The sequence below is a fragment of the Falco biarmicus genome, chromosome 4 (genome assembly GCF_023638135.1).
Source record: "Falco biarmicus isolate bFalBia1 chromosome 4, bFalBia1.pri, whole genome shotgun sequence".
Lineage (NCBI taxonomy): Eukaryota > Metazoa > Chordata > Aves > Falconiformes > Falconidae > Falco > Falco biarmicus.
Window position 1 is genome coordinate 40,834,283 of NC_079291.1, and position 14,524 is coordinate 40,848,806.

The window sequence follows — 14,524 nt, forward strand, 5'->3', positions numbered from 1 at the left end:
TCAGATAGGCTGTGTTTTGAAGGAAGAGTAGTGTTTGTGCCACTGCAACAGATAAAATGCTCATAGTGTAATGTCAAGAAACTCTATAATAAATAAGTTTTGGGTACCTCTTGTTGGCATTTAAGTTTCTGTTGGTTATCTTCTAATGCTTACTTTGAATGGGATATATAATCTAATCTGGTTTTGGTTCATGGACCGTGCACAACCTTTAAAGGGAAACCTATATAATTACTTCTGCAATTTCTCTGTGAAGTCAGCCTGTATCAAGATTTGAGCAGGAAAATGTGACTCCATTTCAAGAATGATTTTGCTATTGTAAGATTTAATTTTGATTCATTTAGAAATGAAGATGGTTTCTACATCACTTGTGAAAGTGGACACAGGCCATCCGTCTTGGAGATGTTTGCCCTGGAAACCACTATGGCCAGTCAGACAGGGTGCTGAGGAGCTGGGAGCATGAGTTACCAGAAGACAAGATGATTTTTTTCAGGAAAATCACCTTTCCAGAACTCGTAGGGTTGGGAGGAGGATACCATAGCATTATTCGGATTATTTACAGTTTTGCAAAAAGTGTTTTACACGTAGCAATCAAACTTTTTAATATGGTACCATACTGAGGCCAGTATATGAAGGAAACTGTTTTCCACAGCTTTCATAAGTTGACATAAGTGGGAAACCAGCAGTTTCTGCTAATACAGACACTTCAGTACATCGTAATGCCTATCTTGGGCAGTCCAGTGTGAGAAAATTGATTACTACATAAGATTAAAGTCTGAGATTAAATTATTTACATTTAGGAAATTAATGGCATAGTAAAAGATTACCATGTGATTCTGCAGGCATTCTTACCTCTTTTTCTTACATTTATGGACTGAGGTCTTGTAAGAGTGTATCAACAGGATCTCTCCAGGCTGGAATTGCAAGAAGTGGTGGAGATAAGAGAGGCAGGCAGTGCTGCCCTCAAGGGCAAAAAGACAGGGGCAAAACACTTGTTAACATTGTGTTCGTTTCCCTAGGTGCCAGGGACCTGCACTGCAAACAGCTCCTTCCAGCCTGAGGAGCAGCAGCACACCAGTCTGCCACATTTTTGTATTCCTTAATACTAACTGCCTTTTAATATTTTCATAAATTTTAATATTTTAATAATTTTTAACGTTTTCATAACTCTTAAATTTCTGCTTACCTCCAGCTGAAGTTCAAAGTGAAATTGAACGGATTTTTGAATTGGCAAGGACACTGCAGTTGGTGGTGCTGGATGCTGATACCATTAACCACCCAGCTCAACTAAGCAAAACCTCTCTGGCTCCCATTATAGTATATGTAAAGATCTCTTCTCCTAAGGTAAGTATTTTGCTGATCGTGCTGTTTCAGTCTTCCTTCCCCCCACCTCCTTTTTTTGATCTCAAATGCAAATAATCATGTCCTCATTAAAGTTCAGAGCTATATATTGTTATTGCTTCCCTTTGAATGGTGAAATATTATTAGTCAAACAAGTATCTTAGCCCCAATGTTACCAGAACCCATTTGGGGAACGATGCTGTATCTCCAGTGTTTTTTTAAATTGAGATTGCGCTTCTAGTGTCAATCATGTAAGTTACGCTAACAGTTTGTTAAATCAAAATAATACAGAAATGAAGGAAAGATTTTCACACAATGAATATCAAACTGACTGATTAACATCTCCTGATAATGTACTCTTTCATTCTGTGAAAACACCTGCACAGACCTCATGAGGAGGCATTTGAAAGAGAAGGACGAATTTATGGGAAGAGGACTCAGGAGAGCAATTAAAGAATTTCAGCTTAGAAACAAACAAAACTGAAAGCAGCAGAGGGAAATAGGAGGAGACCTTTTTAGTGCTCATGACAGGAAAGGAGATGTCAGGAAGTAAATGAAAAGTAGCTTGTTCTGGATGTAAACAGCATGGGAAATGCTCCTGAAGCCATCAAATGAAGAATTTGATCTGCCCAAGTGGACAGATAAAATGTAAACATTTTAAGTGGTTATATATGTACATTAAGTCAGAATCTGCTCACTTCTGTTAATGTCTTTTTCACAGGTTTTACAGAGGCTAATAAAATCTCGAGGGAAATCTCAGGCCAAACACCTTAATGTTCAGATGGTGGCAGCTGATAAACTGGCACAGTGTCCTCCGGTGAGTTACTGTTAATTGATGTCTCCTGTTTGAAAGGTGCCTTTCTTTTCAAGCACAATTATGCAATTTCTGGGAATGCTTGCCCTCTTCTGGCCATATTTCACTATTGCTTTTTTGCAGAATGCTTCCCTAGGCCTCTGGGCTCTGCACAAGGGTGCAGGGAAAAAACAGTACTGGTCACAAGCAGTTACTACGATGCATTCTGATACATTCACTACTTGAACAAACTGAGCATTTGTTTTACTTGATAATTTTTTGGGGGTTGTTGGTCTAAAAATGAACCCTCTTAGTGACTGTGCTTTAACTCTGGCAGTTTAGGGCAAGGCCAGTGGTTTGGGTAGCTCCCCGGGGGCATATGCCACCACATCACGGCTGGCATTCTTGGTCATGGTTTTGGCAAAGAGCTGCAAGGTACTGCGTAGCTGAGAGCTCTGCAGTTATTCTGTTGATGTGCACTGAATCAAATCCAATTTCCACCTATAAAGTGGAAATTATGAGACTCCAGCTGTGTTTTGCACATGGGAAGGGTTATATATATAACCAGCGTACTGAGCTATCAAGACTATGGATAAGAGAGCAGAAGGAGAAGGTTCAGTTCAGTTGGATTTGGGAATTTGCCATAGTGAGGGAAGTGTTTTCATCATGTAAGTTCAAGCATCTAAAGTTAAGAGACTAGTCTCCTCAAGTCCCCAGAACGTCAATGAGGTATGCTAGAGACCTGAGCAGGCGCTCAAAGCTGCCTTCAGGAGTACTTGTGTCTCCCTGACTGGGAAGGGAATGGAAGAAATACGCCTCATAACTTCAGATGCCTAAAATTGGACCATATGACTAATCTCTAACCTACTATTTGTATGACACTTGGAAACTGGATGATCTGTATTACGTGTGTTTCTTACTGTTGTTAGTTATTGGTCTTAGTCTCTATTCTTATTCTTACTGAATAAGAACTATTAGTCTTGGCTTTCTATTAGTTATTCTAGATATGGGGAGTGAATCCCTTTTCTTGCCATTCCATTTTGTTCCAACAGCTAAAAATGTCAGTGTTTAACCTTTCTTTCTGGATACTTGAATTTTAAGATCTGTTTAAGCTGCTTCTTCCTATCTTCATTGACTGTTTGTGCATTACTAAGTGGAAGCCATGAGGAGTTGCTTTAGCAATGTAACATTAATGTTAGCTATGATTGCTGTTTTTTCTATCAATTGCATTAAAACACCAACCAAAAAGGGTGAAATATCTTAACACAAGTACTAGAAATGTGGTTCGTTTTTGATGAATGGAAAGTGTAGTCATCAATGTCTCTAGCTCATCTCCCTTTAGCTGGTGATTATTCTTACTAAAACCTTTCCTTTATCAGGAAATGTTCGATGTAATTCTTGATGAGAACCAGCTTGAAGATGCTTGTGAGCACCTTGCTGACTATCTGGAAGCCTACTGGAAGGCCACGCATCCACCTAGCAGCAACCCTCCTAACCAGCTTCTCACTCGCACACTTGCAACAGCCACTCTTCCTATTAGCCCAGGTCCAAATATTAATTTACAGGTACAGTTGTTATGCCGTCTCTTTTTTTTTTTTTTTTCCTATCAACTTCTTCCTCTTCCAAAGCACGTTCACAGTCTGATACTAGAATATGTTCAGTATGTCTTACTGTTGTTGGTAGTTTAAGAGCTTTTTCAGTAGAAGTTCACTCATTTTCAGTATAGAAGGCAAATACAGGCCCATTATTGTTATTTCTGTTGTACTCGTGGTAGCATGTGTTTGCGCATTGACTAGGAGGCTACTTTTGATTCCAAGGACTAAGCCAGCCTGACTGAAAACATATGGTGATGTGAAGCGGAATGCTTAAGGTTTTATTGTGCCTAGGACACCACTGTGCCAGTAATATGTGTACCAGCCACAAGCATTTTTATAGTTGGCCATATGTAATCCAATCAGAGGAGTAGAACTGGGCTAATACTATGCACGTTACAGCCTCTGGTAACTCTCTGACTGATGGGGACACTATTGCTAATAGGCAAATCTCAGGCCCAGAGGCCCTGCATGACAAATTGGATTACGTACAGAGCAGATCCACAAATGTTGGAGGGAATCTGTTCTATAGAGTTGTAGCAGTTGAGAATGGCTGACTGTATTAGTGAAGTCTCAAGGTCAAAGTGGCCGTTTCAGTGTTTCCTTTGATCTTCTATTCAGTGGCTGTTGCTGTGAAAAGTACATACTTCCTTCAAGCCAAACTCTTACATAAACCCTGAGTCCCGCGGCATATTGTGCAGAAAGACCTTGAGAGGCAGTATGTTCTGAACAGCAAGGGTACTGTCTAGCGAGCTGGGAAAAACAGGCTTTCTTCCCACCTCCGCACTGACCTGCCTGTTGACTTTGGGCATATTCTCTCCCCTCTTGTCTCCTGCAGCTTTTGGTTTGTGTAAGTGTATGTAAGGTTTTCCTCATAAGGAGATCCTGTCCTTTGTATATGTATTGCATGGCATGAAATGCAATCTTGAAAGATGTTATTTCGTTATAAATAGTGAGTGACACCTCGAGGCTGAGAAGATCACAGTGGGGGTTGAAATACATCTGTCCCAGCTCAAATAATGGCTTACTACATCTTAATTTCCACCTAAGTTCCATATATGCCCAGAAGTTCGAATTCATAACTTTGGCTAAGAAAAGCGCCTTCAAAGAAAAAAACATACCTGCACCCAAATTAAAATGGCGAAAATTTGCTCCTTGTTTTTATGATCTCGCAAAACAATTTCATATGCCAAAGACTTCCTGTTAGATGACCACAGACTTGACAGATTTGGGCTTTAACAAGAAAAATTGCTTCAGCCACCTTGCAGGGTGTCTCCTTCTCTTGCTTTCAAAAGCAGTTGCAAGAAAAGAGACTGTAAGCTATAGCTCATTTCTGCCTTTTTTTCTGTCCTCAGAGCTGAAACACCCTGAAAAAATTGTGAACTGGAAGAATTTCTGAGTACGAAATTCAGTATTGTTGTGTGCAGACTTGCTAGATAAACTTCCTTTGCTTTGTAGATGTACTTATTATTTTGCTTAATGATTTTTTATGCCTTTTGGGTGTGGATTTATAGTTCACTTACTCATTTTATTAACCACATTCTCTGGAGGAATTATACAGAGTTCTAATAACACTTTTGTGAATGCTGTGCTATCTCCATACAAATTAACAGATTCTTATTTTAAGGACTAAAAATGAGAATGTGTTTGCAGTTTCACATCTTGTTTGTAGGTCTACTAATACAAAAGTGTGAAACAACAGGGGTCCCTTATAAAGCGTAGAACTTTTACATTCCTTTTGTTTCATTTTCCTATGGTAATTTTCAGCTGACATCTCAAACCTGAACCTGTCATGGTCTTGGCATGGAGTGGGGCTTCTTTCTAATCACAGCGGCTGAACCCATTCTCTCAATAGTGTTAAGACCCTCTGTTTGGAGAATTTAAATTCTATGTCTGTGCTGGTTTTTGTGGACTGCTCTGCAGAGAAAAAACATGCCACCAGCCACTTGGCCTGGAGGAGCAACATCTGCACTGCAAAGCATTTGAGTCATCCTCCCCTGGGTCCAATGCAGCACCCCTTTGCCATGAGACGCAATTGGGTTTTGTGGTTTTTCAGTACCAGGTGTACATTGTAACGAGAGATTTGTGTTGCCAGCTGCCAGAGTGGTGTTATGGCATGATGCTGACTGTGTGTATTGCATGGCACGAGGTGCTTGAAGGTGTGAGTCCTCCTGGGACTGTTTGAAATTAAGCAGGTGAACACCATACACCTCCTGTCTATCTGATGGAGAGCTTTGGAGCAAGCTGTCCCAACAACTGTTTTCAGGTTTTCTTTTGTAGGGAAATAGATAATTCCAAAAAGAAGACTGGAGCAACCTCACACAACTATGGTGCAGGCAATTAGGGACTACTGAATGGGAATAGGAGCGAGTCAAATGGATTCAGTGGACACAGACCTCTCTCCTCTTTCAGCATTGCTTAAACTTCTTTACAAGAGCCCTTACTTCTTTGAACTTGCAAGCTGAATAATGAAATGGTTTTATTTCAAACTTCCTCCATTTTAGGCAAAAAAACCTTAGGAGATTGGGCCATAAAATTCCTGCGCTGTGGAATGTAATCAAATCAGAGCCCTGATTTGGTTATGAATCACAAAGCCGGGCTCTAATCCAGATTCAAACATTATCTGCTCATTGTCCCTCTAATACTTAGACAAAATTACTGTTGATTAATTTGCCCATAAATCCCCATAGCCCTAACACTGTTCTGAAATTACAGGTATTGGTTCTAAATTTATTCACTGTGCTTTTCTGCACATGGTCGTCGTAGCAGAGACGATTCATCTGAGTTTGTAAAAGCAGCATTCTGTGCAAAGCAGGTTCAGATGTTGCATTTGTTCTCAAACCACAGCAATGATGGATTTTATTAGTCACTATTACATATAGGTACATAGATATTTGGCATTTGAGCGTATGAGAGTTAAAGGGTTTTACATGTGTACCCAGTTTATGTGCTTTAAAAGCAGTCATGGTTGTGAACTAATAAAAATGTGTTTACACATCCAAAGTAGGCCTTGCTTTAGACTCTTACTCGATTTCATTTATAATTCACATCTGCTGAGGCATTTCTGTTCACCTTGAACACATCTCTTCATGTTTACAATTACTACATTCCTTTTCTGGCAAATCAGAATCATCTTGAGAACCATAAACACAAGAACAAGAAAGAAATTTAACCGCTGTTTCTGTTGCCTTGTTCTCATCTGTACCATTTGTTTCAAATTAGGAACACATGGAGCAACCCAGATAGTCACTCAGAGGTTTACAGAACAAAATGTCTTGGAAAATGGAAGATTTGTCAAATTTATCAAATTGGTGATTTGAAAAATGTTGCTTTTTGTAAGTTTCTGATAGTACAGATTTCTTCATATCCAATTTCTTGTCATTTTACTTTTTGGGTTGCTAGGAAACCTGCCTGCCAGGATCTATGGCTGAAGGACAACATTTCCTCCTTCCCTAGCTCTTTTCCACAAAATAGAAAGAGATAAGTCCACAAGCTGCCCTGGAGGCAGTTCTTTATTTTTAGACAGCTCTGAACCATAGGAGGCAAACTTTAGACTACCTTTGGCAAATTAAGTAGTCTCACAAAAAAATGCCTGTAAAAGTCTGTTAAAACCTACTTTAATTGTCTGCCAGTAGAGCTGATTTTGGCTTGATGTTCTTCACCTCGTACAAGAAGGATAATTCAGTTTCACTATAAACTATTTCTTAAAATTGTACAGTTAAGCTTGAAAAGTCTTTGGCTGTGGTTTGGGAATAAAAGCAGGTTAATGTAATGAAACCCCCTTATGAGTTAAATAATGCCGCTTGTTCGTTTTGCAGTGATTTCAAAGCATTATGCTGGTGAAGGGTAGGTTTGTTATTACCTGGTAATTTTTTTTTCAGTCTTAATAGTAGTGGTGTGTTAGGAAATTCTATGGGTGATAATATTGCTCTCCTCCTGCTGTTCTCAGCAATGGTCTGTGTTCTTGAGCTTGTAAAATTAGGAGGTCAAAGTTTAGTTTTTCATTACCATGAAGAAATGGAATTATTGCTGAGAAAAACAGAAGGTCAGTGATACTATTAGTATCATAATACAAACTTTATTTAAACTAGATTCAATTGCCTTTTTTTTTTTTTTCCTTAAAAAAAAAATAAAAAGCAGCTACTCTAAAAAGGCCAAGTATTTGTACTTTGGTTCTGGTCTGGAATCCCCCTCCTCAGCCCTCTAAAATCACTTACCCATAGTAGCTGTTCCCAGGCAGGCATCTCAACTGATAACCTGCCCTTTCCTGGCATCATACGTCCTCTTTAATGTTTCTGCAGTTTGTCCTGCTTTTGCACGCTCTCTTTTTGTCTGGAGCGTGGTAGGCAATTATTGCTAACTGTCATAGTCAGAAACGTCACGGAAGATGAGAAAGTGTCACAGAATAACCCAAGTGCCACCCTCTGTTCTGATCAGAGTGAAAGGAATTGTTTGTATTATAATACTGAATTTTCAGTCAGAGTTTAATTCTAACGTTTTTTTCTAGTTTAGATTCAAAGTGGATTGTTGTGTACTTAAATTTTACTGGTTTCATGATACTTTCTAGTTGAATTTGATATTGGGGAAAGTTTTTAAATGTGTACTTCATGTACGTGAACTCACTGCTGGTTGTGATAGCAGGGATCTCAAGGAGACCAGAGGAATGACCATTCAGTCCCTGAACGCAGCAGTTCACAAATTGAAGAGGAAGCACGGGTTGAACCCGTCAAGAAATCCCAGCATCGCTCTTCCTCAAGCCAGCACCACAACCATCGCAGTGGTGTTAGAGGCCTTTCTAGGCAAGAAACGTTTGACTCAGAAACACAAGACAGCAGAGATTCAGCTTACGTAGAGCCAAAGGAGGACTACTCGCATGAGCACGGTGACCACTATGATTCTCACAGGGATCACAATCATAGAGACGAGTCCCATGGGAGCAGTGATCACAGACATAGAGAATCAAGGCATCGTTCAAAGGAGAGGGACCGCGAGCAGGACCACAATGAATGCAACAAACAGCGTAGTCGTCATAAATCAAGGGACCAATATTGTGACAAGGATGGGGAAGTGATATCAAAAAAACGTAACGACACAGGAGAATGGAACAGGGATGTTTACATCCGTCAGTAACTTTTGCCTCTGGCAGTCTTGTGTTTCTTTGAAGTCTTGTAACAATGCCCCTTGAAAATATCTTTGGGTTCTTCATTGCAGAACATATGGTATCCTTCTGTACGCTGGTTTGTATTGCTGTTGCTCGCATAGCAATAGCATGAAATAGAATATTCATATACTTATTTTTTTGGATAGTGCTATATGAATTAGTGTAGTACAACCGCAGAGTTCCTGATGTTGTACTATGCCATTTTTCAAGCTGTTTTTTGGTAGCTGCCACTTGAACAATATCTGTTGCCATCAAGGTGTTGTTAGTGTTTTTTAAAAAAAGGTACCTTTGATGTTTAATAACTTCCCGTGTATTCAGCAAGCCAGAATCAGCACATAAAAGAATCTAAAACTTTTTGTCTGCTCTGATTTTTAATTTGTATGCACTTGATTCGCATATTGGTTTAAAAGCCACTATCTGTTGCTTGTACCTCTGGTGGACTCCATTTGAAGACAGAATTCAGTCTTGCCTTACACACAGGGGATCATAAAGTCAAAATCTATTTTCTATGTACTGGTACTGTGTACTGTATATACAGTTTATAAATGTTATTTCTGCAGACACCTTCTTACTATCTAAGTTTGATCACACTGTTTTAGAGTCCTAATGCCAAGTTAGCAGATTTGCTTTTGAATTACTGGCAACTGGAACTAGCCTCGTGTAGGAAATCTGTAACAGTGTTCAATCTAAATACTTTTTCTTCTGTAGCAGAAAGCTTATACTTACTGTAAATATGAATGAGTGCTTGAGATAAAGGGTCTAACTCTTATACCCTATGCTGTCCTTGCAAATCCAATTTTGTGTTTTAAATTTATGGTAAAGGTAACAAACTTGCCACTATAAATTATTCTTCTCTGTACAGGTCACAAAATTGCAATGGACACAGCTTAATTTTTGTTCTGTTAGAATAACAGAGCACACATGACAGAGGCGTGTATGTGAGCGGGTGGGTGGTGGATGGGCGTAAGTGTGCGTGTGCACGTTAGGCAGCAAAGTGTGAGAATCTACTGAAAAAAACAAAGGTTAGTCAAAAGCCCAACAAGTCTGTCTGTCTGTTAATTTAAAAATCCAAATTGCAGTCAGGGAATATGAGGGAGTTCAGTGACCCAGGTAATTGAGAAAGTGTAAATCTGCTGGCTCTTTGTGGAGACTTCAGGAGAGTGGAAACAGGCAAATGTTACTGGGAGTGTTTCACTGGAAATGTAAAATCTTTGTGTTTTAGAGTATTTGTTTTAGTAAGAAAAGTTTACACAGCTTGTGGAGAGTTATTTTGTTGGAAAATAAATTTTTGTAGCTTCTCCACTTTTTATACACTTGCCAATTCCTCTGCATTCCCACTTTGCAGCCTGCTAAATGCTTTTCCTTCGCCTAAACTTGTGCTGCTGGTGAGAGCTTAGAAAAATGTGACGAAGTACTCTTAGGAGCTTGCTAGAGAAAATGCATTGAAGTCAAAGGGAGTAAATGTAGCTTGTTTTGCATTGAACACCTGTTGCACTGGTAAGTTGGGAGAAATTCACTATTATTTTTAACTACAGGTTCCATACCCTTGCCTAGTGTAAAAGCTGTTCTGCATCACATGTAGTCTTTGTAATAATTGTCTGAATGAAATACTTTTTGTATTTCACTGTAAATAGCACATTATATAAAACTGTAGCGCGTTAATAATTAAGTTAGCTGGAAGTTTGTTTTAATTTATTATTTTAATTCTGGGAATATCAGCATTGCCTGATTTTGAATATCATTTTAGTGAAATGGATAAGATACACGGCAGGTGCATGTTTTCTCCAATCTCCTATCCAGCTTCCAGGTAATTCAGTTTAACTCCCATAAATGTACTCTGTCCTCCCTCTCCCTCTTCCACCCCTCTTCTGATGCTTTATATGCACCTTTTACAACAATGTAGGAGTGAAGTTCTGCTGTCGGGTATCTGGCCATTCCTCCCAGTGCTGCTAACTGTTGTGGTTAATCAAGGGTAGTATTTGGCTCAAAGCATGAACTGCGGGGAACACAAGGAAAAGGTTATTTTTCTAGAAATAAAGTTGTCACCATTTTTCTAAGCATCCGTAAATGACTGTGTAGACAAAGGAAGCATAGGTAAGTATTACTAAATGGATATATGAGACTATATAAACAGTAGCTTTTGACACAAGAGGTTTTTCAGGGTATCAGTGGAAAGTGACATTGAAAGACTTTGTTGTTTGAATCGTATCAGATCACATGTAAATGGGAACAGAAGTTACATTGTCTTGCTCTGTGTAACCTGGCTTTAGCTGTTTTACCAGCTTCAGTAAATGCTGTTGCTCCCTACAACTGTTATACAACAGCCTTGTCCTCCAGGTGATCTATGGATTCCACTTCAATACCTTGAGTAGTTTTATTATTCTTTTCTTTTTTCTTTTCTTAACTTTCGCTCCAGAGAGTGTTTATTTTCCACATATCTTATTTTTAAAAAATGTTTGGCAGAATTTCAAAGCACTAAGTAGTGTATGAAAACCATGGCGTAGGTAGCCGTGTACAGACAAATAAATGAGAAAATAAGGAGCATAGTCTAAGCCCTAGTATTTAAGTATGGCCTATATATTGACTTACGGAATATAAGGATCTTACCACAAAAAAAGGCATGTCCTAATCCAACTAATGAGAGAATCACATTTTGTATAGTGCTGCTAATTATGTACAGACGACATACTAACACCTGCATTGCTGAGGCAGACTCACTCAGTTTTTATTAGCCTTGCTAAGATACTTTCCTTCAGTTAAGAGCAACAAATGATACGTAATGTGAGCTTGTACTACACATATTGCACAATACCACCTGCCTGCTGAGCACTACTTTGAAAAGCACTTTAACAATAAGAAGCTTTAAAAATACTCCAGCTGGAGGACATATCAAAGGTTATTGTGATGAAATGCCTTTGCAGAGTTTTGCCAATAGACAGTTTCTTATTACTGTGCATTAGGATGCTAAGGAGTTCGTATTTCTGTGTCTGGTTTCAGTAGCTTTGAACCTGAAGAATGGTAGAGGTCCCAGTGAGCTCCTGTCTTCTCATGTATGTGTGGTACAAAACAACCTGCGAAATTTCTATTCAAATGAGCTACAAAGATAATAAAACCAGTGAGACAGATGAAAGGGAGGAAGTTAAAATAGTTAAGTGATACATGGGGTTTGTCAGCTCTTGCTCTGTATGTTTTCTAAAAACTTTCAGTATATGGAAGGAATGGGATGCATTTGAACAGTTATGTATATATGTTAGATGTTAACCGTATTTTTGTATGTCTTTTCAAATGAATACACATCAGTGCTGTTCAGCAGCCCAAGTGTATCCTTTGTCAGTTGTTTAGTGTCACACAGACATCACAGAAGAAAGACTTTTCAAGGAGGGACTGGAAGGAGGTGAGAATACCAGTCTTGAGACTTGTTAAGGGACAGGGCAGTTTGGATGAATAAGTAAACAGGTTTGTGCACAAAGGCAGCATGAGTAGGAGTTAAGAGCTAAAAGAAACTATTTTTAAATTGAACCCTAAATTACTGTCTAGAAGTTAAAAAATTCTTCTACAATACTCATTAATTCCTACTCTATGTCTGGCACCAGGAGTACAGAATTCGAGAAGAGTTCCACAATTTTTGCTTGAAGGTGTAAAATTAAATAGTTTATCCTAAGAATTTGGCCCTACCCTACTTAATGAAGACCGGTTTTAAAGCCACAGTGAGTTTGAGTGGAGTACCTGTTTTGACAGAATCTGTAAATTCTTAACCTATGGCCCTTATTATAAATGGAGCACGAGATGAAATTCCACTCTTCAAACCCTGAGTGAAAGCAGACATCTATTTTCTCCCTGCCTCTCTGGTTACTTACACATGCAGTTCTTGCCCAGGTCTAATACCCTGCTCCTTAATACATACTGGTTTTTATGAATTTGTTAGTAATTAGCATTTTTAAGCTCCGTTGGTTTGTAAAGTAATCACATTCTGTGACACCTGCAGAGGTTCCAGTGTGGTCCGTTAATCATTCCCTTGGTTGGAATGCAGTGAGTGGTCCGATTGCTTTGAATCTTGTATCTGTTCAAAGTAAAAGGGTTAGTGTAAACCACCTCCTGTGTTAGTTGCTAAAGCCTCTTCAAGGTTTATTTTGGTTTGTGGTTACATTTGACCTCTGATTGCTTTAACACATCAGGCTGAAAGCTGTTTCCCAAATGCTTTTGACTTTAATTCTATTCTGTCCATGAAAATAAAGCACATTGCAAAAAACTTTCTTACATAGTCTAGAAGAAGAACAGAGAAATTATTTTTCAGAGTGTAATATAACGTTTTTGGTGTACATTTACTTATATTTATTACTTTATCGCAGATCTTTCACTAAAATTTTAGTTCTTCTATCATCTGTAAAGTATGTGAATGCCATTTTTATTGTGAATGTTTTTAATCAAATGTTATTCAGTCAAACTTACTGCTTGGCAATTTGACTATAATTTATTTCCCCACTTTTATATAACAAACTGTTATATATAAGCTTACAGTAGTTTTACAGACAGTTTCTTTTTATAACTTACCACCCTAGAGATGTGTTCCTACGCAGCTCAAAAAAAATTTATATCGGCTATAATAGACATTAAGCTGGTTCTTCTAACTCATCTGTGTTCTCTTTTCTTACTTTATTCTTACCACTTTTACCTATCATGATTACCTACTCAGCAATGAATTCTAGCACTACAAAACTGGATTTGCTCATAATTTTTTTTTTAAAAGACTAAACATAAAACCAAGGTTCTTTATATTTTAACACTACCTACTCCAAAGTAATTTCTTGTTGATCACCATCACCAGCCTGTTTCTTACTAAAATACTCCTTTTTCCTTAAAATGCATATGAAAACCTACGATCTAAAAATTGGTGGACTCCATGACAGCGAAACAGGAATAAGCTGTATAATAATTTCATACTATACTAGCCTGCCTATTTTAATATCTTTATATTGACCAAAATAAATGTTTAGATTTGGCACTATTACTAATAACTATTTCTGAAAATAGAGAAAACTACTTTTCAGACTTTCTTAAAGACAGGATCTGATTGCATGCCTAATCTATCAATTTTGTACGGTTAATCTTTCATTACAATAACAACTTTTTAAATTTAATATATAACTATATCATATAGTATAAAGATACATATATTTTTTCAATTGTGCTTCAGCACCAAATGCTGAAGCATAATGATTAAGTGTGTGAAACATTCTTGTCAGGAAAGTAATCCTATTAAAAATGTATATATAAAACATACAACAGAATTGTGACAATGAGAAAGTATTCCTGCACTTACAGGTAAAGTCACACTAAGATTGGAAAAGAAAAGAACAGAAAAAAAAGGGCATCCATCCAACTTTTAGTCACCTAATTTAGCCAAGCCCGTAGTCAAAGGAAGGCCTCTGACTCCCTGAAGGGATGATTTGGAGCATATTAAGTGAGTTTCTGTTCTGAGCTCCCTGATGGAGAAGTCTTACCCCCTGCTCCTCAGTTACCAGGAGAGAGAGGCCTAGGGGAAAGAGCTGAGGCTTATCCCTTTAATATGCTAAGTGTTCTTTTTAAGTCTAGCAGTGATTTTTGCAGAAACAACTGTAGCGGTTCCGATATCAGTAATTT

General features: G+C 38.3%; 1 protein-coding gene across 13 annotated transcripts in view; it reads left to right on the forward strand.

The window, feature by feature from the left end:
- Nucleotides 1-9,240, forward strand: part of CACNB2 (calcium voltage-gated channel auxiliary subunit beta 2) — a 255,178-nt gene extending 245,938 nt beyond the window's left edge. For 6 of the 13 annotated variants that reach the window (XM_056334812.1, XM_056334816.1, XM_056334814.1 and 3 more), the window contains 4 exons: nucleotides 1,190-1,341; nucleotides 2,060-2,155; nucleotides 3,511-3,696; nucleotides 8,362-9,240. In XM_056334812.1, the coding sequence (XP_056190787.1) occupies nucleotides 1,190-1,341; nucleotides 2,060-2,155; nucleotides 3,511-3,696; nucleotides 8,362-8,853 (926 nt within the window). In that variant the 3' untranslated portion in view covers nucleotides 8,854-9,240. Of the gene's footprint in view, nucleotides 1-1,189; nucleotides 1,342-2,059; nucleotides 2,156-3,510; nucleotides 3,697-5,078 lie in introns of all 13 variants that reach the window. The other 7 variants (XM_056334813.1, XM_056334817.1, XM_056334819.1 and 4 more) reach the window with 4 other exon arrangements.
- Nucleotides 9,241-14,524: the final 5,284 nt, after the last annotated feature.